Here is a 25899-nt window from a genome sequence, read left to right on the forward strand (position 1 = left end):
TGGAGGGAGTATAAATCATTCACTTCTTAGTTGTAAGTTGTAACACCAAACCTAATCTCTTTTTTTTTTTTTTTAATATTCTTCTTGTTAATTAGTATATGTATAACATTCAAATCTAGGCATCATTAAAGCCTTCAAAGTGGTTTGTGTGTTAAATGAAATGAACGTTTCTTTTGTCTCTCTTTAGTCTTTTTCTTTATTTTTTTTTGGGCAAAATTTCACAACACCATCCATTCCAAGCAAGATTTAGAAAATTAATGTTCATAAAAGCCCGGGGGGGGGGGGGGGGGGGTGGTGAGGTGGAGAGAAGAAGAAGAAGATAAGCATAAAAACCGAAAGAGCCAAGTCAGCAGGAGCAAAGTCATAGCGGTTGGGCGTTGAGAGAGACGGACCCGCCTCTATGAGTCTTTGTGGTATAAACTATAAAGCGCCTCCTTCTTCAAGAATATGCTCTCTCCTTCTTCTCTCTTATTTATTCCTTTTTCATCTCTTCTTCTTTCCTCCTTTCTTAAAAAAAAAAAAAAAAAAAAAAAACCATATACAGTACTACTTGTATTTATTACATTCTTCTACCTTCCTTGTCAGATCCTAAGTATCTTACTTTCCCTTTTTCTTTAACCCACACAAACACAATCATGGAGTTTTTCTTTGAGATGCTTCTCACGGCTCTTCTTGCTCTCTTCTGTTCTTTCCTTCTTGCTAATCTCGTCTCTTCTGCTAACGACTTAGGAGGAAACGATCCGAGTTCCGATGATCAGTCGTCGGAGAAGCCTGAGATCATCGGTGTCGGTGGTGAGTTTGAGACAGAGGAGGAGGTTCTTTCTGTCAAGAAGATGGATGCTCGAGTGATGGAGACCGAGATGAATCTAGCAGATGAGAATGTGGAGCTTGTCGTTCGCTTTGTAAACGGAGCTGATGGAGTTGGTGAAGTCGAGGATGCGGCTACGGGAAACGCTGAAACCCGTAAAGACCGCGAAGAGGAACTGGTGGCTTTTTCAACCGCCGAAGCTGAGTCCACGGCGGTTCTCTCGCCGGAAACTAATGCGATCGTCGAGGAGGAGATGACTAGTCGTGGAGTTCAGGTAGAAAAGAGTGACTCGGCGGCGGAAGAAATCGGTCCTGAACTCGAAGAAGCTGACGAGTCCAGTGGTTCTGTTTCGCCGGAGGAGAAGATTGTGCTTCAAGAACAAGAGGATCGAAGCGAATCAACAGAATTAGGAAGAAGTGGTTGCGTAGAAAACGAAGAAAGTAGAGGAGATGTCGTAGTCGCTGAAGTTGAGGATGAGGTTAGGGTTGAAGAGACTAATACGGTGGCAGAAACAGAGATTGATACTAAAGGTGAAGGAGATGATGAAGAGAAAGAGGAATTGAGTATTGAAGAAGACGATGATGATGATGATGATGATTGGGAAGGAATTGAGAGGAGTGAATTGGAGAAATCCTTTGCGGCTGCTGCAAATCTTTTGGAAGAATCCGGGAAATCGGAAGATATTGGTGCTGAGTCCAAGATGGACTTGTACGGACTTCACAAGATCGCCACTGAAGGGCCATGCCGAGAGCCACAACCTATGGCCGTCATGGTCTCTGCTCGTGCCAAATGGTATCATACTTTTTCCATTGTTCTGAATCGTTTTCTATGCAACTCAGCTTGGTAACTGATGATTTGAAACGTCATAAAGGAGATAACTTTGTGAGTGTAAAGATTGAAAATGGTTAGGTGGTTAGGGATATAATTCTGTATCGTAGAGTTTTGTAGAAAAGATAATTCTTTGAAAGGTACCTGATCATCTAATAAAGACAGAATCAGCAGCAATTGTCTGATTTAAGCCATTGGTCTATAGCTTGGTTGCTTTATGGCAGTTTTAAAACAACTTCTATGTGGAGTAACAAATAGTGCTTTACTTTGTACCAGGAATGCTTGGCAAAAACTTGGAAACATGAGTCAAGAAGATGCGATGGAGCAGTATCTTGCACTTGTCTCAAAGGAGGTCCCTGGTTTGATGACTGGTCATACTGTGAGTTGTTTTATCTTAGAGTGTTTAGTTTGAAAATTGTCTGGATATCCTTTAAATGGCTTTTGTGATTTGATAAGCTTTGACTTGATCTCTCTCAACAGGTAGGGAAGATGTCAGAAATTGAAACCTCTCTTTGCTTACCTCCTAATTCAGGGTCATTAGAAGATCCTACCAACTTAGACACAACTGCTGTTGATGAATCCAGAAAAATGGTATTCCCCTCAGTGTCAGCGATTTCCTAATATCTTTTCTTTTGCTAACTGCAAGCTAACCCGTCTTAATTACAAATTGTTTCAGGGGAAAGGTGAAACCAGTGGCTAAGTTAAGCAGGCGAGGCTTGAAGGAGGGAGGGTCTTTGGGAAACAAAGGCAAATCTATTCTTTTGCATATAAGTATTGTTAGGTGCAACTTGGGTTGTGGAGAGTGTATGCATAATACATTATCCTCACCCAATGGTTTAGGCTTTTCATTCGATCCTTTCGGTTGAAGGAGTTGAAAGAAACACAAGTCACTCAAGTATTTAATATATACGTATATATATGTGCGCAAGGATTGGTTGATTTCTAGTGCATTGATAATGCTAAGACCTATGATTTATGAATCAAGCAAAGGTTGTTCTATCCTCCTAGTACTTGCCATTGTTTTGATTTTACGCACCAGACTACCGAATTCATAATTCATTGGTCCTAGCATCAATACTCCTTTCAAGATAAGCAAAGCTTTCTTACTTACAAAAGAGAGAGATAGAGAGTTGAGATAAGTCCATGTGAAGTCTTCTCACAGCTAGCGTCTCTAATTATGGTACCTTGTTATGTGCGTTTCGACCAATTAACAACTTCACAAGACGACCAAAAAAACACACCACTTATGGAACCATAGCAGAGTATTGGAGTAAAACACAGAACCTGGCGTGTTTCCCATTAGCCTTACAGCTCTTTCACCTTAAGACTAGCACAACATTGTCCAATATCTTTCAGTACAACTTGTAATGATATTTGTAAACTGAAAAGTATCCCAAAAGAGTATAGCTTTTCCAAAAAGCAACCAAAATGGTTTACAAGACTAGAGATGGAAGAATATTCAAAAACAGAAAAGGGCGAATCCGCTTTTATTTCATTTTTTAGAAGACAACAACGAACTGAGATTTTGGGAGAAGCATAAAACATGAAACCAGAGAAACTATCCAAAGTATGTTTGGTTGGAATCAAGGAACGATCTTAAAAGCCTTGTACTTATCAATCCAAGAGATAAAAGAGTTGTTGGAGTTCCTAAAACCAAGGAAACCATGTTCCTTACTCTTGTTCATACTATCAATCATTCCTTCAACTCCAAGTATAACATCAGCAAACCACCACACACCAACCTCGTCAAGCTTCTTCTCCAGCAACTGATTCTCCTTAACCATCTCCTCCCACACTCTCTCTTTCCCTTTCATCATCTCCACCAACCCCAAATTCTTCCCTTCCTCAAATCCATACTCCTCAATCCCAAACTGCTCAGCAAGAATCTTCCACAGATGCTTCCACTTGAAGATGTCAGCATTGTTACAGTTAAACGCCTCGTTCTTCGCATAGGGATCAACCGCCGCCCAAATCTGCTGCTCAGCAATCAAATCCGCGTCCGAAGCCGTCATGAACCCTTCCCACGCTTTCTTGCTCCCAGGAAACATCAACGGAGACCCTTCATGCTTACAGATGGCAGCATAAACACAAAGAGTCCCCACTATGTTCATCAAACTGTAAGGAGAGAACCCAAAGATCATGTTCGGTCTATGTATCGACCAAGTAACACCTTCCTTCTTCTTGATCTCTTCGAACAGAACATCCTCTTGAGTGTAGTAAAAATTCTGGATCTGCAATCTCGGCATATCCTCTGTAAACGGCGGATCGTGGTGAGGTCCGTCGACGTTGGTGAAAGGTCCGAGGTAGTGCTTCGTCCCCGTCTGGAGACAAACGTGGCGGAGATTAGGCGCGTGTGGGACAATCGCTTGGAGGACGTTGCGGAGCATTGAGCCGTTAGCTTGGCAGTTCTCGGTCTCGGATTCGCGGTTGGTCCAGGTGACATAGAAGACGTGTGTGACGTCGGTTAAAGGGGAAAGCTTGGATCTTGCGTCGTCTGCGTTGGAGACATCGCACTGGATGTAATCGATCGGATGATCGGCGTTCCAGCTGGGGCGAGGACGGCGAGCGACGCCGTAGACTTTCCAGGGACCGCCGGGTGTGTCGGAAAGAGGGAGGATCTCTGCCAAGCTGTTTCCGACGATTCCTGTGACGCCGATGATGAGAGCGACGCTTTCGTAGCTTTGCGTTGGCTCATCTTCGTCGAGTTTCTTCTGCGAGAATACAAAAGAAGAGAAGATCAGTGACTACGTCATCAATTAAGAAGATGAAGATCGGATGATTCAGGGATGGAGTTGAATTTTTTACCTTGGCAGCTCCGATGGCACCAGCCCACCACCAACTCATTTCTCGATTTTTCTGATTTTAGAAAAAGGCTGAAGAGGTGTTTGTGTTTTGAGTTATGGTCGTGGCTAAGAGAGCCGTGTGGGGTTGTCTTTTTTTTTTTGAGTTATTGTCATTTTATAAAGGGAAAAATATCTTGTTATTAGCTAAACCCGTCATCATCTTACAAAATCTACCTTTTTCTTTTGCACTAATCTACTTTTGTTATTTATGGTATGCCGACATAAAAATGGTTTATTGTGTTCTATGTAATTTACTGGAGTTTGTTTACAAACTTCATATAACACACCGCACAAAGTACTATAGCCATCACTTTATAACAAGATCAATCAAATAAGAAAATGACAAAAGTGGTTGCAGCCATAAAATGATTTTTGGTTCGAATAAGGAGGATGGTGGTTACACGATGATGGTGTTGATGTCTAGCTATCACTCAAATTCACACAACCAGACGAAATTAAAGGCTTATAATCGCAAGTAATAGCGTAATTAAACCACAATGGAGATATGTGTCCACCGGAAAAAAAGAGAGCAACATTACATAGATTGACATTGTATCCGGTTTTGCGTGAAGTGTTGAATGTTCTGTTCACATGTATGTCCTGAATCGATTTTATTACAACCATTGTCCCTCACGACAAAAACAATTGAACAAAATCGAATCATATTTGATACCAGTATTAGTCTACTTAAACAGATCCGATTAAAGAAAGTATTAAACTCATCAAACATTATCCTCTATTATTACAGAACATAACAGTTTCTGACAGTCTGGCTTATGGATACAACAATATTCTTGCCAGCTTTGAGCATCGCATCACATCACATCACACTTATCAATTTCTAACCAAACTCCAAAATACACATGAGATGAAACCAAACACTAAGAAGAACTCATATGCTGGAGTAATTAGAAGTAGATTTAATTAGAGTTTAGGAGAGATTTCATCTCTTAGTAAAACTCATCTTCTCGTAGTATTGAATGGAGAGAAGAGAAAGGGAGAGTTTGAGCTCATCCTTACCGACTCTAGCACGGGGATTAGGACTAGAGAGTGGCCATAGGTAACGCGAGTGGAGTCTTCTGAAACCACCGAGAGCCAAGACCACGAACCTCAGCTGGTTTTGGCCGCAGCCGATGTTAGCCCAGTGACGCGTACAGATCAGCTCCCAAAGCCGCTCGTCCTGTGCAGTCTTGTGCCAGATCTTGCTAACGCAAGAAGACAGAGCCAAGGTCCTTGCGTCAACGTGCTTCAACACCTCGTACACTAGATTCTCGTCTAAATTCGAGAATCCGATTTCTGAGCCTTGTCCTTCTTCCTCTGTTGTTGTACTCTTCATCTTCTTGTTCTTCTCGTTCTGAGCATCATCGATAGCAGAGCGCTTCATGTGGAGGACTTGATTAAAAAGATCGAAACTTGTTCGATTGAGTTTGAGAGGAGAGATGAAAAAAAAATAAAAGTATGGAATTGGAGAAGATGAGAGATTGGGTTTCTCAGATGCTCTTTGAGTATTTTCGAAGACGACAAAGATGATTAAAAAAAATGCTTTTTTTTTTAATATCAAAATGACGATTTTACCCCTCACAGCTGTTTTGGAGTCTTTTGGTGTGTTCTTAAATGTTTTTTTCTTTCTTTCTCTTCATTCTTTTAACCACTACTACATTAAAAAGAGTTCTCATCAAAAAAATTTCATTTATCTAATGAATGTGCCAGAAGAGACCTGTTTAGGGATGATTATGTTGTCAATGATCAGATAAGCCAAACTGTGTTTGTTTGTTTGCAGCTACTGGCTATTCTTATTTGTCCATTTTTCTAATCAGATTAGAAGGGATGGTCCATTTTCTAATCTTATTTGTTTGCAGCTACTGGCTATTTAGCATCACGTAAAAGAATTCGTCGTTTCGGACTAAACAGAGTGAATCATTTGGGGACCTTTTCATTTCCCACTTGAATTGTTCTTTTTTTTTTTCTTTTAAATATTAAAATCATAGTTTGGAGTTATCTTCTTTTTTTTGGGTGTTAGCAACTTGTATTTTCCCTCTTAATCTGATCAAATTAAGAATGTATATATGGATTGCACGACGAGTCTAATTTTGACACAATCTACTATATATACACTGTCAAGATTTATGACAAATGCTTGGAATTAATCAAGAATTCATTTGTTTATTAATGCTCTCTATCAATGCAAACAAGAAAAAATCCAATATAACTTCAGGTATATGAATACATATCATTTCCATCTTCACTGGATCATTTTTATTTCTTGAAGATGTTTGATGCAACTATCACAAAATGTCTGCAGCTTCTACGTATTTCAAATTCCATCACGACACCATCCGATCACGTGAGTACCACCCCTACATGATAAATTTTTTTATCAAAACTGACGAAACCATGGATTCATTTATACAAGTAACTTTGTATTTTGCAGGATGAGTTCGTTCGATGGTACTTGGAGCTATCATTTACAGCTAGAGTGCTGATTTATATTACAGTTTTGGGTACGATATATATAGTATCTCCCATAGTTGTATAAACTTGACAATTTAAAAAAAGTTAGATAACATATAGAGCTAATTAATTTACATTTGTTATTGTTTCTTAGGGACTATAATGACGATTGTATTTTTGATATTGAAATTCCTGAGCGAGTGTGACATGGAGGATGATGGCATGGAGAGTCTACCAGTGGTGGCAAGACAAGAAGAAGTCCCCATTTGTACGCCGTCGGAGGTTACGGGGAAAGGAGATGTAGAAACTGCGTCGTTTAGCTCGTCTGACGATAATGTGGACTACTCGACATTGTGTGTCATTTGTTTCGAGGAACGGAGAAACTGTTTTTTCGTACCGTGCGGTCACTCTGCCACTTGTCGCGGCTGTGCTCAGAAGATATTGTCGGAAGAAAGTAAGGTGTGTCCGATTTGCCGGAGGGTAATACGCAAATCTAAGAGATTAGTGTTGAAGAAAGTTTGATTAACGCTGTTGCTTTTTCCTAATCACCATTTTGCGATCTCATGGTTCCAACTTCCAAGAAACGCCCTTTGCTTTGCGTTTTATTATTATGTGTCGTTTTCAGTTTTCAACGACACAAGTGAAAGAAAGATTTGAGTTTTTGGTGTCACCACAAAGAAACCATGATATCAATTCCCAATATCCCATACAATGTGCACCTTAACAATGCAATTCTCTATAACAACCAAAAAACAAAGACAAAGATGATTCTATGCCAGTGTACACACTAGCGCATATGGATTTTTTTGAGGTATAGATCGTATTAGGAAAACAGAAAACATTGTTTTTGAGGTATATATTATTTTGTTTTGAAAATATTTGTACAACTGTTATCTTGTAAACAAGTATATCAACATTTAACATGCTAAATAATAAGATAAACATTGAAATAAATCTAAAAAATAAAGACTACTTCAATAAATTAAATGGATGTGTTAAAAATATTCCCTCTGTCCCTAGATATATTATCATATTATATGTTTATATTTTATTTAAGAGAAATACCTTTCAATAGCACCAATTTAAATTTTTCTTCCTAACTTAGAACACACGCTCAAATATTCCAAAACAAGCATTAATAAATTCTTATCTTAAATAACAAAATCAATTATAATTTTTCATTAACTTATCGGTTTATTAAATTACGATTGTGATAGCTCCGGTGAGGACGAAGCTTGTGGTGAAGCTTCCGGTGATAGCGAAGCTTCATGCAAAGCTTCTTCTTCTTTTTCTCCATGTATCAGTTTCAATTTCAGATTTTGAGATTTTCAGAAATTACACGAAATTGTAGTATTATGGTTTATGAATATAGCTAATTGGCTCATCACCAACTGGATTCACATCTGTATTTTGTAGTTCCGTCGTTGTTATTGTCGTCGGAATTAGAGGAAATGGTGGAAGGGAAGTGATGATAATTGGAAGAAGATGAAGAAGAAGAACGACGTTGAAAAAAAAAAGCCAACGACGAACACCGTTGACGAGACTGCCACCACCATTCATCGATTCTAATTAATAAGAATTTTAGATCTTTGTTTTCTGCTGCTGAGACCACCACCAGAGCTTCTGAATGTGAAAGAGGAAGAAAAAATGGAGATGTCGTGTTGGACGAAGGAAGTGGACGAGAACTTGAAGCTTCTCCTTCGCTTAGATCATTGAGCTTTGTCTTCAAGTGAATGAAATGTTGGGTATCAAATGAAATCTGAACTTTTGGGAATTGTTGGGTATTAGAACAGTTGAAAATTGTTGGGTAATGATTCAAATATGATCATGAGTGGTGACTTGAATTGTTGAGTATCAGAATCTAAACTGTGAATAAAATGGATAAACATGGGTAATCTTAAAGCTGAAATGTATATTTGAGTGCTACTTTCTCATCTTTGGACATCAATATTTTGCATACCAAGTGTTTGATATACTGTCATTGAGAACAAAACAGTTGGTAAAAGAGTAAAAAAAAAGTTTGTCGTCGTCGATTTCATTGTTTTCGGCTTCTTCCGTTGGTTATTGAGTTGGCCAGTAGTGTTGATGAGACATAGTACAGTGGGGGAGGATCTTCTCGTTCTGGTCATCACTCATCACCAGCTTTGGGATTTATGAATATTCAGAAAAAAGCTTATTAAATTAAAAGGATGTCTTCCTAAACATTATGAAATCTTTCCTACATCTACAAAAATGAGGTTTTTTATTTATTTATTTATTTATGTTTTGTCTTAACTCACATATTACCCCATTTAGTGAGGTATTTTTTATTTTATTTTGTGCCTATCTTGAGTAACAATTTGATTTTGTGACTTTCTAAATATTTTATGAAGGTTATCCTGAAGTTTAAGGGTTTTTTTTCATTAATATTATCAAATCATTCCTAAAAAATTAAATAAATGTGTTTCTAATTTTTTTTTTTTTTTTTTTTTTTTGCCTCAATATGTGAAAAATTACTCCATTAGTGGGGGGGGGGGGGGGGTAATGATATCATTTTGATGATTCATCCTCAAATTCAAATATTTTATGAAGGTCATCCTCAAGTTAAAGGAAGCTTTCTTGAATATTGTGTTATGTGATTATCTATCCTTCTTTAAGTTCATCTTGAAATCCAAATTTTTTTCTGAAGGTCATCATAAAATTCAAGAAATCTTTCATGAAGTTCGTGAAATCCTTCCTGAATTAAAGAGAACTTATTACCTCAACAACTATTAACTTGTCTAATAGAAATCTGTGACATTTTTATAATGCAGAAACATTGTACAAATACCAAAACAATATAAAAATGTATCACAACCATTATAGATATATAACAATATATATAGATAATAGGTGAACCACACTTTTTCATTGATTCCACCATGGCTATAAAATCTTCCAAGTCTTTTTCATGGGACTTGTATGCAAGCCTTTTTCACGAGACTTCTCCAAAACGTTGTTGTTGATTAAGAACATTTGGTGCTGCATTTTAGATGTGATTTTGGATTTAGGAAAGCCTCATTGAAGGTTCTTTTGCAATATACTTTACCATCTCGGCTAAGCTCTCATTTATATCCACAAAACCATCAGCAGTAGAGAACTCTTGCATTCTGTAAAAAAAAATAGACACAATTCCTAAATATTTTAATGTGTCTTAATTAGCAAAGCAGTAGCACACCTTGTCAACTTAGAATAATTAAAACAGAATATGCAAACAAACACTTGATATACGACGAACTCAAGCTATTTAGTTTACTTATTCTTGTTGGGTCTAGATAATCTGTAGATTTTTGAGAAACTTAAAAGGGATCTGATACAAATTAAAATTCACAAGTAATTCAAGAGAAGCTAAAGATTACCTAACAAAACAGAGGCTTAATGACCATATCATAACAGAGTCTGATTATCCATCTTTATGTTCATCATGAAATCCAAACTTTTTACAAAGGTCATTCTGAAGTTTAAAGAAAATTTCCTGAATTTTGAGGAATCCTTTCTGATTTTTCATAAGATAAAAACTGTAGCTTAAACGTTTCACAAAACTGTATCCAAAGTCAATAGACCTTACATACTCATCTCTTAAAGAACCGAAATCATCAAACTGTCTAGTATTTACTACAATACTCATCATGGAGTTTCACTGCAGCCTAACAAAAATATCTTGAATCATGAGCAAACCATGGTTTATTTGCAGTCCAACAAAAAAACCTAAGTAGGTTTCCTAGCATGTCGAAACCGTTCTAAAACCTCTATGATCAGATCGTTACCTACTTATTCGGGATTAGTACTCGATTCAACACAACTGACCCCAATCTCATCAATAACATCATTATCGTCTTCAAATTCAATTTCACCATCACTAACATCATAACTACCACTAGAGAAATCTCTAAAACCAAGACTCACATCAAACAAAAGTGTAGAAGAATGTGGCAATTGAGGGTGATAAATAGAAGAATGAAACATACAAGAGAAGGGACAAGATCTAGCACCAGAAAACCCAACTTCCTCTTCTTCTCTCCTGTCGATTATGCAACTTTGACCGAAATTAAGTTCACCGGAGTTGAATATTATCAATGCCTAGGCTCCTCTGCAGTGTCGCAATTACTGGCTTCATTGACTTTGACTTCATGAGTCACCTTCGATTAAGATCTGATTGGGTTCTAAGTAATTAGGTTTGAAATCAGAGAGAATTAGGACTAAGAGAGAACAAAAGGTGGTTTTAATGCTATGATTTCAACATTGTTTTAATCAATACAATAAAAATTCCATGTTTTTCACCATAGCATGACACGTCAGCTTTTGTATTGAAGCAGAGATCGACACATCAATTAAAATGAATACCCAATCTAGGTTTTTCGATGAATGAACAAAAAGTAATTCTTCGATTTGAGATGATGATAAACTCCGATTTGCCACCTGATGTTTCTCGGTCAACATCCGTTTAACTTCAATTTTCCTCTGATCTCTTTACCGCGGTGTTCGTAACCACATCTCATAAGTTGGTGACTCCCCAAGATTCCAATCTTAAAAGGAAATCCTCGAGGTCTGATTCATTTCTTAATTTAAACCTAGAGGTACATTAACCAGACCCTAGAGCTATTTAATTCCTTTTTTTTTAATTATTTTTTGAGTTCCATTTATATTTTCTAATCTTACTAACCTAGAAGAATTATCCAAGTAAAGTGCGACATAAGAGTTCTAATCCACATGGAGGTGCTCTTCAATAAGGTGTTTGGGTCACCAAAACAGAAAATCAACAAGTTTGTTATCTCCTTCTACTAAGTTCATCAGCTCCAAACGGATATTTGTGTTAACGGTATAATGCCATTTACATGCTTGATCTTTGGTTCACAAAACAATTGTTGACACAATAGCATTTTATCGTCAAAGCAGCTTTTTAGCATTATTAGATGAATTTCATTGCTCATATACCTATGGTTATGTTCAATAACAACTTCAATGTAACTGTAGGATTTTAGGATTGCTTAATTTCATATATATGTTAAAACTCAGAGCGAGATAGGTAGTTACAGAGAAAAAAATTGTTCATTAAGAATTGAACGATGATTACGATCTTGTAGCTTACTACTCCGGCTGCACCGTCTCTCTACCTTTAACAAGCTTCACAATTAGTTTATCCAAATCTTAGATTTGATGGCACATCAACTACTTCCAGGTTTGACTCCACACAATTTTCCATGTTTGTGAACTCATTTAATATTTTTTATTTGGTGAGTTTTAGGTATTAGTTGTGTTATCAAAGAAATTGCATCGTTTTGGGTTAGTTGGTTTTATGATTTTTTTTCTCTTTTGATCATCTAAGTTTCTTGTTTTTTAAATAGGTGTAGTCATTTTTAGTTAAGAAAGGTTGATGTGAACATCTAATACACACTAACTTGTGTAAGCTAGCTAAGTTTTGCAATATTTTTTGTTGAGAAAGCATCGAAGTAGATGAAACTGCTACTAATAAAGAGTTTAAATCCCAGAGTCAATAGAGGAACATGTTGCAACACATCCAAAAAAAAAGGTACCAATGATCCTTGACTTCTGTTTTGGCATTCCTTCTTTTGAAAAAGATTTGTTTTGCTTGGATTCCCTTCATGGTGCCTGGAATTTCTCTCATGGCATTTCTTATGGTACTGCTTTGTGACACTCAAACTTAGTTTCTTATTTTAGAAGTTTTTAGTTGCCTGCTTAAGTGGCAGCTACCACCTCCAAACAAACTAAAATACAACATGGAGGGAAGGATCCAATATTTATTGCATGGGATTTTCTTAGAAACAATATGGGTGCGGTCAAGTAGTATGGAGCTAAGGCTTTTCCAAAGCTAAAATCTATCTTCGATATGCATATATTGACAACCTAAGTTCAAAGCGGCATGTTTGAAAGTGATTCAAATAGTTCAAGCCGTTAATTCTCCTAAGCATGACCAAGACTTACAAAGCTTTATAAAGAATATCTTGTGGAGAAGGGAGACAATGATTTATACCAAACACTTTATTCCAAGATCGTCAAGCTAGCTAATCATCGTCCACTTATAATTTTTACAAAAGTAAATCTTATCCCGGTTTATCATGTTGTATTGGAAAACTGAACTAAATTGGATGGCTTCAATTATTGAACTTGATTGGCAAAAATATAGTACTTGATAGTGATATATAATGAGTAAGTTCGAGTTATAATAAAAAAATCACATTTATATACAATATCATCCAATTTATATATCATTAAAGTAAATTTTAATGTTTATTTATCTCAATATTTTTTTTTTGAAAATCATTTATGCGGACTCACATACCAATTGCGTAAAAAGTTTACATTAATCACAATTTGTTTAAGTCTAACTTTTTCTTTATTTTTTACTTTGAAAACTACAACAAATAATAAAAATATGAAAAACAAAAAAAATTACCATTGACCACTACAAATTCTTTTTATTAATTATGATATTTGGTTCCAAACAACATAAAAACAAATAATATTTCAAAAAATTAAAAAATAAAATTAATAAAAAAATAAACTAAAAACAACCGCGACCTAACGCGGATACCAACCTAGTTTTATTAATAATATATATATATATATATATAATATATATATATATATATATATTTGTGCTAGTTTTGGAATATTTTCAAATGTGTGCTAATTTTGGACTAAAAATTTAAATTGGTGTTATTTTTGAAAATCTCTCTTTATTTTATTTAATATGTTAAGACCATTTGTATTATGTAGTCTTTATCTGTTGGTTAAAAGTTTCAAAATAAATGTTAATTAATATATATTATATAAAATATTAAAACATTTATGATATTTTAAACTTTGTGATTTTTAATTAAAAATATTTTATAATATAGAACAAAGGTTATAGCATTTTTTTTTTCAAAGATTATGAATTTTTTTCCTTTCTATTATTATATAGTTAATTAATTAGGATATTCATGCAATTTGTCTAACTAATATTCCTCATAGATTTCCGCAAAAATTACAGTACAACTAACTGTGGTGGGGAACCAATGGGTTCTTTGTTGACTCGACAAGTTGGTACATAATAAGCCGGGTCGTGAGTCCCTACCGGTTCTCCCCACACGCTTCACACGTGCATAACTCGAAAATATTGAAATATTAAAATATATATTATTACCAAAAAAAAATAAACGAGAGAAAAAGACCCGGCTTATTATGTACCAAGACTTTTTCTCTCTCTCGTTTTCGCGACAAACCTTTCATCTAACAAGAAGAAGACGACGAGGTTTCTCTCCCTTCTCTCTCAGCTGCCAACCATCGTTGCCGGAGATTTAGAGCTTGCGAAGATTGTGACAAGAGTAATATACACATACGTATATTAGAGAGGGACAAGGAAAGAGATTTGGGAGATGCGAGTGCGCATCGATTGTGTCGGAACGGCTAACCGCTTGACCTAGGGTTTCGTATTCCTCGCGCTTCGTGGTTAGTTCTTTGCTTCTATCTCTCATTACAAATGATTCAATAACTGTGAATTCGCCTAGGGTTTATTACTGGTCTTCATTTATTTGGTCATTTGCTTTTCTATTTTTTTTTTTAATTTTAATTTAATTTTGATTTTTTGAATTGATCTTAGGAACCTTGTTCAGTGAATTGCCCTAATCTCATATAGTTGTTCCAACATGTCTTGAATTTTGCGAGTTTATTTTTTTTCTTATGAATTTTAGGGTTTTGATCCAGGAATTGGGATTTGGTTGGCGGTATTTTGAAATAGATGTACTCTTATAGTTTCTGAGATTGGGCGATTTACAATTTTTTTTTTGTACTGTACTATTCAGGCCGTGAGGTATCCCGTAGTTTTCCTGCAAATTGTAGTTATTTGTTTTGGTACTATACTACCAGATGACATATGTGAATTTATTTTTTTCCTTTTACCAAATGCCAGAGTTTTTTTTTTTTTTTACCTATATCTCTCGACAATGGAGTGTAGTTTATCTTTGTTTTGTCCTGATTCCTTGCATATGAATTAGGACACGATTACAAAACATGAATGTATTATCAAAGCAGGATGAAACTCAGTTTGTGAATAGTTTAATGGTGTCTTCTGTACTTGCCTCATTAGGCTAAGGTCATTTAAGTTTGTCTTGTTATGTTTTTCTTCTACCAGGACCTTGTCAAATGGGAGAGAGAACCTTGCTGCCTCGTAACGGTGTTGTATATATTCGGAGTTGTCATAAGTAAAGCAGTTATGACGCTTGAGGATTTCTTTACCCTAACAGAAATAAAAGATGGACTCGCCGTCACTTCTCGTGTTGAGGAGCTCGTGTCTGTCATGCAGAGTAGTAAAGATTCAGTTTTGAAGAATAATAATGGCGATGTCTCTAGACAGTGGACAGCTGTTGGAAGCGCAATTGCGGCTACAAAGAACAGAGAATGTCTTGATGTTTTTGAAAATTTAGATGGGCTCCTTTACTTTAGTGGCTGGCTAGCTGAAGCTCAGATGTTGGCTAAGGATTCAGTTGACGGATCTATAGAGGAGTCAATTCTTGCTTTGTTAGCGGCTATTGAAAATCTAGGTGTAGACAGTTCGAAGTTAGTTTCTTCTGGGGTATGGGTTGCTGTCAAGAGGCTTGTTAACCATGGTAGTTCTCGGGTTCAGGATAAGGCGAGAAAGTTCTTTGGTAGCTTGAAGGATAAAGATGTTAATGACCACTCTGAACGTGACATTGAAAGCTGTAACAAAATTCATGAAGATGAGATGAGAGTTGTAGCTGCCACCACTGAGAGCAGTGGGCAAAAATCTGCTGTTACTCTTTGTTCAACGCAAAGCAATAATGAAAAACATTGTTCTGAAATAGCAGATGAAGCCTTGTTGTCAGGAAGCTCAGCAGAAAACAACCCAGATCACGATAAGGGTTTGGAACTGCAGAACGAAAAGGAAAGGTTCGACTCTAATGTGACTGAAACTTTCAACAGTTCTTCTACTGATGATATTATGAAAGAAGTTCAAGAAAAACTTTCTGTGAATGAAAAAAGCTCTATGAGGGAGACAAGTGGTCCAACAATTTTTGGTACTATGCCTACTGGTTCCAGTAGCCTTCTTTATTCAGAGCGTGATAGTATTGAAGGCCTATCAAATGCTCCACTGGGTGATGAGATTTCCAAGGAAAAGCAGGTGGCAAACCATGTACATTTGCTTGAAAATGTGGGTGAAGCAGTAGCAGGGACATCTAGTTCAGCAGGACATGTAGCTGTCTCTTCTGATTCTATTATTGCCAGTATGGAGTTGGGGAAACATAGTCTTTTGCAGAGTAGTCTTGATTCAAATGAGGTGAGCAGGAATGCGTCTGAGACGATTTGTGGGTCACACGATGTGAGTGTAGCCCATATTAGCAAACAGGTGCCTTCATTGACTGATATAACGGATAATCAGGATTCAGACAATTCATCAAGATTATCAGGTGGCCATGGTAGAAGTAGAAAAGTTGAGAGTGACAATATAACCAATCATGCTGACAATGAAGGAAGAAATGATGATAAAGGCGATTCTGACAGAAAGAAGAGAGTAAAACGGAGAAAAAAACGCAACTCTTCTAGATCAATGACCATATCCCAGCGCCTTGGAGCAATTGACAAAACAACTACTGATATTGACCTTGGTATTTTGGATGCATTGGAGGTCGCTACCAAAGTCGCACAGGAAGTTGCAAGAGAAGTGAACTCTGGAGAACCTTCTCACAGTTCTTCGGAAGAAGTATCTGATGAAAGTGGGCAGTCTGGTTCGCAAGACTCCCGGGATGATGATGTACATACAGGTTCTCCATCTAAGGGATTATCAGTGGGTGAAAACCATTCCTCTGAGGAACCTCGTGTTGGAGATGACGATGTAATGGATGAGAAGAATGATATACCTGAAAGTGGGATGATGAACAGTGATGATGTTGAAGAAAGCCGCCTAGCAGAAGCTGCTAAATCTGAGGTAGGCAGAGAGAAAAGCCCATGTGGCTTTGATCTTAATCAAGATATTTGTCCTGATGAAACAGATGTCATTATGTCCTCCATATCTACCACCGCTACGCCTATGTCTCTTTCACATTCTGTCTCATCTTCCGGAATGCCTGCAGCAGCACCGTTGCAATTGGAAAGATCTCTTAGCGGGAAAGGATCAGCTGCTACTAGTGTATTTCACCCAGCGTTACCTCATAGAGAAGTTCCTAGTGGGGATTTAAGAGAAAAGCAGATGATTTGCCGTGGTATCGATCTGAATGTGGCTGAGTTAGGTGATGATCAAGTTGAAGGTCTAACCCCCTGGAATCAGTTTCCTTTCTCTTCATTAAACTCTAGGGGTGGAGAGTCTTCACATGAAGCTAATCTCCGGGGATCAAGCAGGTTCAACCTGGATTTGAATAGTATGAACGAGGACGATGATATGCCTCCACCATCTGAGTCGAAGATGGAAACAAGATTGTTTCTAAGTCACAATGGTCAGCAAAGTGCATCACCTGTCTCCTCATCGTCAGTTGCTCAGCAATCAGGCAAGGAAGTTAACTTTGATTTGAATGACAGGCCACAGTTTTTCAGCGATTCACGTGATCAGGGTCCATACCATGGGCGTAACCCATGGAATACAGCTCCCTATGGAGGACACAAGTTGGAAGAACCGGGTATTTCTATCTTAGGTACAAAAGTAGATGTTGAGAGAAAAGACTCAGTATCCCAGATGGCTTCGTTCTTGTCCAATGGTAAGTCCATCGAGCCCACAGGAGGATTATACATGGGAAGAACGGGAAACTCTTTGGGTTTAGCCCCTGGTGTCTCCTTTTCTCCATCCCCTATATATGGCTACAACGGATTGAGTGGTCCTCCTGGTTTGTCAATGTCATCATCGCCCATGTACGTTCCTGGAACTGCTATTCCATACATGGTGGACTCAAGAGGCACGCCAGTGATGATGCCGCAAATAATGGGATCGACCCCATATGTGCAGCCACCATTCCCTCAACAACACATGTTCATGAGCTTGGCAGGTGGATCACCTAGTATGAATGGGTCAGTGCGGCCAAACTTTGATCAGAGCTCTGGGTTTGGACTTGAGATAGGTAACAGAGAGTCGTTAAGCTTGAGGCAGTTTCTATCCCCGTCACAAACCGGGGCTATGGGAGAGCATTCAGGAGCAAATGTAGAGCCCTCAACGAGTTCATCTATTAGCATTGGTGGGAAGCGAAAAGAGCCAGAGACACGTTGGGAGTTCCCTCCATGGAGGTGAGTGATATACACAAATGGTGGAGATAGGTTGATGGATTGATTGATTGATCAAAGGATGACAAGTGTTAAGGTAACTTATAAATTGTCTCGCTGAACTTTTCTCTTCTTTTCTTTTTCCCTTCAGTTTTCCCTTTTCTTCAGTTTTTTTTTTTTTTTTTTTTTTTTTTTTTTTTTTTTTTTAATTTTATTTCATAACATATAGGAGGATTAGTTCAAACATTGGTATATGTCAAGCTTCTTTTTAACCTTGTTGGGTTTTTCTCCATAAATAAATATATAGTTATAAGATACAGCAACGCTTTTAGTGGTTTGATTAATTGGTTTTCTCTTTTATCAAGTGTTCTTTTCTTTGTTCCTTTCGTTGTGATGTTATTCTCTAATTTCTGGAAAAGCCAGACATTCATACACAAATGGTAACGAAATCTCACTCCTTCAGTAGAGTCTTGTTGATGCAACATGAAACGGGTACATGTAAGTGGACAAACCTAAGTCTTGACTCTTGAAACATCAAAGTTTAGTTAAAGAAAGCAACAATGTCAACAGTTGTCACGGTCCTATCATTCATTATAATGGATAAGAATACATTAACTTCCAAAAGATGAGTGGAATCATGAAACAAAACTATGTGAGTTGTTGGTCTGAGAAATATATTGTACTGCATTTTGAAAAAAAAATTGATATTAATTTCTTTGTTATGTTAGTTTTTTTTCTGCTTCTTCTTATAGCCAAATAATTTGTATGAAATATAATTGTCATACATGTTTACTCATATCATTTTTTGTTTACATCAACTCATATATCTAAGAGTCACAACATGTTAAATATTGGTTTATCTATTACAAAATACTACTAAATGGTTTTCTTTAAAAAAAAAGGGGGGGGGGGGGGGGTTAAGGCATTATATTTTAATATCCACATATATCTTTCCTATTATCTTTTTGTTATTTTCTTATTATAATAACTTTTTTTAATTTAAATATATACATTTTTAAAAAGGATCTCAAAATAAAGAAGACTACTTTGATGACTCAAGTCATCCGTCCACGCTACAACCCGGAATCCACGTCGCTCCACGTCAAATTAAAACGCTTGCTCCAATACAAAACTACCACGTGGCCATCTCAAAATAATAGCCGTTTGATCTGCCACGTTATTAAATCATGACGAAGCTCGCCACTCACGAGAAACCAAAGTGTACGCAATTAAACAGGACACACATCTACTGAATCATTTCCTATTATATACGGATCTCTCGAGCTACTGAGTAACCCGAAAGCAAAGGACTGAGCAGAGAACGGAGGAAGCTCTACGATCTAATCTAACGATGAGGAAGAGGACGCTCGTGTCCGTTTTGTTCCTTTTCTCGCTTCTCTTTCTTCTTCCAGATCAAGGTAAACGATCTTACGCATTTTGTTCTCTGTAACGCTTCGGTGTAGTGTAGATTTGCTTGATTTGAGTATAGAGATAAGTTTTGGCTTGCGATCTCTGTTGCTAATGATGATGAGGTTTCTATGGTATATATGATAGGAAGAAAGCTACACGCGAATGCGGAAGATAGTTCAGATGAGGTTACAGATCCACCAAAGGTGGAGGAAAAAATTGGTGGTCACGGCGGTTTATCTACGGATTCCGATGTAGTTCATAGGTTAGTGTTTTTTTACGGTGAGAAGTTTCGTTTTCAATTGCTTTAATAAATCTCGCCTAATTCGAATTCGTTTTGGTTTGATTAGAGAGTCTGAGTCCATGTCAAAGAAGACGCTTCGCAGTAGCGCGGAGAAGTTTGAGTTCCAGGCTGAGGTTTCTAGGCTTATGGACATTATTATCAACTCTCTATACAGTAACAAGGACATTTTCTTGAGAGAGTTGATCTCCAATGCTTCTGATGTAAGCTAGCTTGCGTCTATATGGTTGTAATGCTTTTTTTTTTGGATAGGTCGTTATATGAGGGGAACTTATAAGTGTCTGTGATGGTAATTTTTTTTTCAGGCTCTGGACAAAATTAGGTTCCTTGCACTCACTGACAAAGACGTTTTGGGTGAAGGTGACACTGCTAAGCTTGAGATCCAGGTTATCTTCAACTTTATTTGTTTTTTTTCAGCTTCTTATGGTATGAAGAATTTGATTTGTGCATTGAACTTTGAGAATATTGGAAATTAAATTTCCTCTGTTATCGTTTGGTTAAATTGTGTTTAGTGCAAGCTCTTTTTGTCTCTTTTTAAGCTCTAAGTATGCAATGATATGCAGATTAAGCTAGACAAAGCCAAGAAGATTCTTTCTATTCGGGACCGGGGTATTGGTATGACTAAGGAAGACTTAATCAAGAACCTTGGTACCATAGCAAAATCTGGAACATCAGGTATGTTGCTTATGTGGTGATACGTTGTACTGCATAATAGTTCGGATCGATCAAATTCTATGTATTCAAGATCTTGCCTTTTGCAGCTTTTGTTGAGAAAATGCAATCAAGCGGGGATTTGAACCTTATTGGACAATTTGGAGTTGGATTCTACTCTGCTTATCTTGTTGCTGACTACATTGAAGTTATTAGCAAGCACAATGACGACAACCAGTAAGTTGATTTTGAAGAGGGTTCTGTTGGGAAATATACTTGTATGAATTTAAATACATGTGAAAAGCTTTTCTGATAACTTCTTTTCCATTTTCAGGTATGTATGGGAATCAAAGGCTGACGGTAAATTTGCTGTCTCTGAGGATACATGGAATGAACCTCTTGGACGTGGAACCGAAATTAGATTACATCTTAGGGATGAAGCTGGCGAGTACCTAGAAGAAAGTAAACTTAAGGTGAGTAATATTTTTATAAGAAAGTAATTTCTCTTTTGTTACAATTTACAAACCAAAGTTACCCAATGTTCAACATAATTATGATTATGGGTGGACTGCTTATCACTGTTTATTGTGTCATTGTGGTTGCTTATATGATCATTGTTGTCTACTACAGGATTTGGTGAAGAGATATTCTGAATTCATCAACTTCCCTATCTCCCTCTGGGCTAGCAAAGAGATTGAAACCGAGGTCCCAGTTGAGGAAGATGAATCAAATGATGAGGAAACTGGTGAGTAATAATGAAACATCACATTAGAATTTTCTTCTGCTGCAGTGTCCTTTTTTCTTTCCATTTAGGCGGCCCTGATTTTTGTTAATGGTACTTTACTTCAGAAACAACCTCTACCGAGGAAGAAAAGGAAGAAGATGCTGAGGATGAAGACGGTGAGAAAAAGCAGAAAACGAAGAAGGCTAAAGAAACAGTTTATGAATGGGAGCTTCTGAATGATGTTAAGGCTATATGGCTGAGAAGTCCAAAGGAAGTGACGGAGGAAGAGTACACTAAATTCTACCACTCTCTCTCAAAGGTGAAAATCAAGCGTGAAAAAATTATACTTGTTACAGACTAGGTGTAAAATTTTCGTGTGGATTTTCCTGACCCCAGTTGCTATACAGGATTTTACTGACGAGAAGCCAATGGCTTGGAGTCACTTTAATGCTGAAGGTGATGTTGAATTCAAGGCTGTGTTGTATGTTCCTCCTAAAGCTCCCCATGATCTGTACGAGAGCTACTACAACAGCAACAAGGCAAATTTGAAGCTCTATGTCAGGAGGGTCTTCATCTCTGATGAATTTGATGAGCTTTTGCCTAAATATTTGAGTTTCTTGAAGGTAATTGGAAGGCAAATTAAGGGGTTCCTTCAATGCAAATTCAGGGGCTAAATTGCTAATGTGAGTTATTTCTGCAGGGTCTCGTTGACTCTGACACATTACCTCTAAATGTATCACGAGAAATGCTTCAACAACACAGCAGCTTAAAGACAATTAAGAAGAAGCTTATCCGAAAGGCACTTGATATGATCCGCAAGCTTGCTGAAGAAGACCCTGATGAGATCCATGATGATGACAAAAAAGGTATTCCGTAAAACAATCTTCTTGGACTTTGACTGTTCCACATCTTTTTATTACGTGATAGTTTCATATTTCTGAAATATGGTCTAAACTTATTGAATTGTTGGTACACAGATGTGGAGAAGTCTGGTGAGACCGATGAGAAGAAGGGTCAATACACCAAATTCTGGAATGAGTTTGGCAAGTCGATTAAACTTGGCATCATTGAGGATGCTGCTAACAGAAACCGCTTGGCAAAACTTCTTCGTTTTGAGACGTATGTTCTGTTAGTTTTTATACAAATCTGCCTAGTTAATTGCACCAGAAGGCTAACGATTTATAGTTTGCTGTTTTCAGAACTAAGTCCGATGGAAAATTGACTTCCTTGGATCAGTACATTAAGAGAATGAAAAATGGGCAAAAGGACGTCTTTTACATTACCGGAAGCAGCAAGGAACAACTCGAGAAATCTCCATTCCTGGAGAGGCTCATCAAGAAGGGCTATGAGGTTTGCATCAAATACGATTTAAATTCTTCTATTGTAGATCGCCAACTCGTGAGACACGTTCTTATATTTGTGTTTTCAGGTCATCTTCTTCACGGACCCAGTTGATGAATACTTGATGCAATACCTGATGGATTACGAAGACAAAAAGTTCCAGAATGTGTCAAAAGAAGGACTGAAGGTTGGGAAAGATTCAAAAGCCAAGGAGCTCAAAGAAGCATTCAAGGAGCTAACCAAGTGGTGGAAAGGAAATCTCGCAAGCGAGAACGTAGACGATGTCAAAATCAGTAACCGTTTGGCTGACACGCCCTGTGTAGTCGTAACATCCAAGTTTGGATGGAGTGCAAACATGGAGAGGATTATGCAGTCCCAAACTCTCTCAGATGCTAATAAGCAAGCTTACATGCGTGGAAAGAGAGTCCTCGAGATCAACCCAAGACACCCTATCATCAAAGAGCTCAAGGATAGAGTTGCAAGCGACCCAGAGGTAAACAAACAAGATCCATCAATTCTATTTTACATTGTTTCTATTTTATAATCAGATGAGAGATTGATAAAAAAAAAAATCCAACAATGAATCATCTTAGGATGAGAGCGTGAAAGAAACAGCACAGCTCATGTACCAGACGGCGTTGATCGAGAGTGGATTCATACTCAACGACCCAAAAGACTTTGCAGCCCGTATTTACAACTCAGTCAAGAGCGGTCTGAACATCAGCCCTGATGCAGTAGCCGACGAGGAAGTCGAGGCAGCAGAGGAACCAGAGACCAGTGAGGCTACTGAGACGAAATCAGATGACTTGGCTGGTGGTCTAAACATTGAAGCCGAACCTGTTGAGCAACAAGAAGAGAACACCAAGGACGAACTGTAGATTTCACTTGTGATGTTTTATCTTTTGTGTTTACTCTGCTCTCTTAGTTTAAAGCAGAACATCGTCTTACTCAAATCACAAGATTAGTTTTTGTTAAGCAGTTTTTGATGGATCATATTATGTAAACGCACTTACTACCTTCATTCTGGAGAGATCAACTATAAGTTTTGTCTTCAAGATGAATATGATCCTGCAGTCCGAATTTATACGAGTGTTTCTTAATTTCAAACAACATGACTTTAGCCATATAAATATATGCACTCTGCTCTCTTGGCTAAATTAGCCACCTAGAGAGTGCATATATTACTCGAGTGTTATTTTCCACAAAATTTATTTTAGAAAACTTATGACTTTTGAAAAAATTTCAAACAGATAATCTGTAAAGCTACAAATTTTATATGGAAAAAGACTTTAATCAATATATTAGTGATAAATTTGCTTTTCAACATATTGTTTTATCTTGTATCACTTTAAAATCATAAAAGAAAATGGTCAAAATACTTTTGTGAGATCACAAAAATCTTGAGCTTGACCCTTAAGAGAAGGTATATATAGAGGTGCTGATGACATCGTAAATGGTCTTTGAACTCTATCTCTTAGTCTTTATTTTTTTCTCTCTTCATCTCTTTCGTTTTGTGAATATTCCAAACGTGATTTCTCAACCAATATACTTTTTTTTTTCTTTTGACAAGAGAAAGAGAAAAAAAAAATAGTGATGATCATAACAGTTCTTCATTCTCCTGTCTCATTCTGTTACATCATCCTTAGCTTCCTCTTCTTCCATGGTACGCAATATTCATATATATTACAATTTCATACATGTATGAATATTTCTATAGAGAAATATTAAATATTAACGTATTATTAAAGCATTTCATTTGGCAGGAAGAGATGGTGCTACTATCACTATCGTAAATCGATGTAGCTTCACCGTCTGGCCGGGAATTTTGTCCAACGCTGGAAGTGGCGACATAGGCACCACCGGTTTTGAGCTAGCCTCCGGTGGTTCACGTTCGTTCCAAGCTCCAGCTAGCTGGTCAGGTCGGTTTTGGGCACGAACCGGTTGCAACTTCGACTCGGATACAGGCCAAGGCACGTGCTTAACCGGAGACTGCGGCTCTAACCAGGTAGAGTGTAACGGCGCGGGAGCCAAACCTCCCGCAACACTCGCCGAGTTCACAATCGGGTCAGGTCCAGCAGACCCTGCCCGTAAACAAGACTTCTACGACGTGAGCCTTGTGGACGGTTACAACGTTCCCATGTTAGTGGAAGCAAATGGCGGGTCAGAAGGTACTTGCTTAACAACGGGATGCGTAACGGATCTAAACCAAAAATGTCCAAAGGAGCTCCGGTTCGGATCCGGGTCAGCATGCAAGAGCGCGTGCGAAGCTTTTGGTAGTCCAGAGTATTGTTGTAGTGGCGCGTACGCATCACCAACCGAGTGTAAACCATCCATGTACTCAGAGATATTCAAATCGGCGTGTCCAAGATCATACAGCTACGCGTTCGACGACGCTACAAGTACGTTCACATGTACTCATGCTGACTATACCATCACTCTTTGCCCTTCCTTGCCTAGGTAGGTTAACTATATTTTTATGTTTTTGTTTTCGTTTATTTTTTTCCCACTTGCTTTTTCTTTGGTCATGCACACACGACGAGCTTAGCTAGCAAAGTAATGTGATTGGCTTGAGCCAGGCTAAAAAAAAGAGGTTGATTCTTTCTTTTTTTACACGTAATAAAGGAGTACATAATAGTCATCCCATCAACGAAAAGGAAAACAAAAAGGTTGTTATAACACGTACAATAATAGGCCTACCATTATGTATAACAAAGAAACTATAGTATAGTTTAGTCCTGTATTTTATCTAAGAATCAAAGAAACTATTAATTATTCTGATTAAAGTTTGAATGTGTTGTTTACAGCCAAAAGTCAGCAGCGAATGGGTGGAGAGAGGGCGGTGGATTGGGAGAAAGCTCACCGTCGCCATTATCGTCGTGGTTGTCCGATGTTTTCACCTCTGATTCCTCAAATGTTCTTCAGTCTTCCCAATATTTACTCATCTTTACTATTTTTTTCTTCTTCTTCTTCTACGGAAATTTTGAAAACTAATTTCTCATTTACGGGTGCATATTCTATATCTTATTACATTTATATGTTTTGTGATTATAAAATTTAATTTAACCACATTTATTTGGATTAATTATAACCTAAATTCCATGCAAAACGGTAGCAAATGCAAAGAATACGAGATGACACTTTAAGGTAGACGTAATGACGTATGATATAAATGTATTTATATATATATATATATATATATATATATATTAGCAACCAACATAATAAAATACTACTAAGTGAAAAGGACTCGTGTATTTATATATATATAGTATTAGTTTTCTGATTTTGCTTTGATGATGGATGATGTGTCCGATAAGAATTT

General features: G+C 37.4%; 7 protein-coding genes across 10 annotated transcripts; 5 read left to right on the forward strand and 2 right to left on the reverse strand.

Moving 5' to 3' along the window:
- Window positions 1-248: 248 nt before the first annotated feature.
- On the forward strand, window positions 249-2639 carry LOC104722572 (acyl-CoA-binding domain-containing protein 3). The gene is made up of 4 exons (XM_010440767.3): window positions 249-1600; window positions 1913-2015; window positions 2117-2227; window positions 2313-2639. Exons 1-4 carry the CDS (start codon window positions 636-638, stop codon window positions 2334-2336), a joined length of 1203 nt encoding a protein of 400 aa, XP_010439069.1. The 5' UTR covers window positions 249-635; the 3' UTR covers window positions 2337-2639.
- A 455-nt stretch (window positions 2640-3094) lies between these two features.
- Window positions 3095-4764, reverse strand: LOC104722573 (3-oxo-Delta(4,5)-steroid 5-beta-reductase). The gene is made up of 2 exons (XM_019232800.2): window positions 4442-4764; window positions 3095-4347 (listed from the first exon to the last, which is right to left on the reverse strand). Exons 1-2 carry the CDS (start codon window positions 4478-4480, stop codon window positions 3220-3222), a joined length of 1167 nt encoding a protein of 388 aa, XP_019088345.1. The 5' UTR covers window positions 4481-4764; the 3' UTR covers window positions 3095-3219.
- Window positions 4765-5180: 416 nt separating this feature from the next.
- LOC104722574 (F-box protein GID2) lies at window positions 5181-5997 on the reverse strand. Its single transcript, XM_010440768.3, has one exon. The coding sequence runs from the start codon at window positions 5861-5863 to the stop codon at window positions 5423-5425; it is 441 nt and encodes a 146-aa protein (XP_010439070.1). The 5' UTR covers window positions 5864-5997; the 3' UTR covers window positions 5181-5422.
- A 629-nt stretch (window positions 5998-6626) lies between these two features.
- LOC104722575 (E3 ubiquitin-protein ligase APD1-like) lies at window positions 6627-7600 on the forward strand. Its single transcript, XM_010440769.2, has 3 exons — window positions 6627-6823; window positions 6911-6980; window positions 7085-7600. Exons 1-3 carry the CDS (start codon window positions 6749-6751, stop codon window positions 7450-7452), a joined length of 513 nt encoding a protein of 170 aa, XP_010439071.1. The 5' UTR covers window positions 6627-6748; the 3' UTR covers window positions 7453-7600.
- A 6567-nt stretch (window positions 7601-14167) lies between these two features.
- On the forward strand, window positions 14168-23632 carry LOC104722577 (endoplasmin homolog). Its single transcript, XM_087474623.1, has 17 exons — window positions 14168-14400; window positions 15083-18250; window positions 19177-19571; window positions 19708-19825; window positions 19911-20064; window positions 20167-20247; window positions 20425-20536; window positions 20623-20749; window positions 20847-20985; window positions 21143-21257; window positions 21362-21555; window positions 21644-21859; window positions 21937-22102; window positions 22214-22355; window positions 22436-22586; window positions 22666-23070; window positions 23171-23632. The coding sequence occupies exons 3-17, from the start codon at window positions 19505-19507 to the stop codon at window positions 23453-23455; spliced, it is 2472 nt and encodes an 823-aa protein (XP_087330749.1). The 5' UTR covers window positions 14168-14400; window positions 15083-18250; window positions 19177-19504; the 3' UTR covers window positions 23456-23632.
- LOC104722576 (uncharacterized) lies at window positions 15164-18517 on the forward strand. Its single transcript, XM_087474622.1, has one exon. The coding sequence runs from the start codon at window positions 15164-15166 to the stop codon at window positions 18179-18181; it is 3018 nt and encodes a 1005-aa protein (XP_087330748.1). The 3' UTR covers window positions 18182-18517.
- Window positions 23633-24020: 388 nt separating the features above from the next.
- LOC104722579 (thaumatin-like protein 1) lies at window positions 24021-25659 on the forward strand. Of its 4 annotated transcripts, none has more exons than XM_010440773.2 (3): window positions 24021-24240; window positions 24341-25034; window positions 25382-25659. In XM_010440773.2, the coding sequence occupies exons 1-3, from the start codon at window positions 24171-24173 to the stop codon at window positions 25566-25568; spliced, it is 951 nt and encodes a 316-aa protein (XP_010439075.2). In that variant the 5' UTR covers window positions 24021-24170; the 3' UTR covers window positions 25569-25659. The 4 variants fall into 4 exon arrangements, with proteins under 4 accessions (XP_010439075.2, XP_087330751.1, XP_087330752.1 ...); XM_087474625.1 differs by having other exon boundaries at window positions 24033-24240; window positions 24326-25034; XM_087474626.1 differs by lacking the exon at window positions 25382-25659 and having other exon boundaries at window positions 24040-24240; window positions 24326-25038.
- The last annotated feature ends 240 nt before the right edge of the window (window positions 25660-25899 follow it).

This window comes from Camelina sativa, chromosome 11, assembly GCF_030686135.1.
Source record: "Camelina sativa cultivar CO46 ecotype springtype chromosome 11, ASM3068613v1".
NCBI classification, from domain to species: Eukaryota; Viridiplantae; Streptophyta; class Magnoliopsida; order Brassicales; family Brassicaceae; genus Camelina; species Camelina sativa.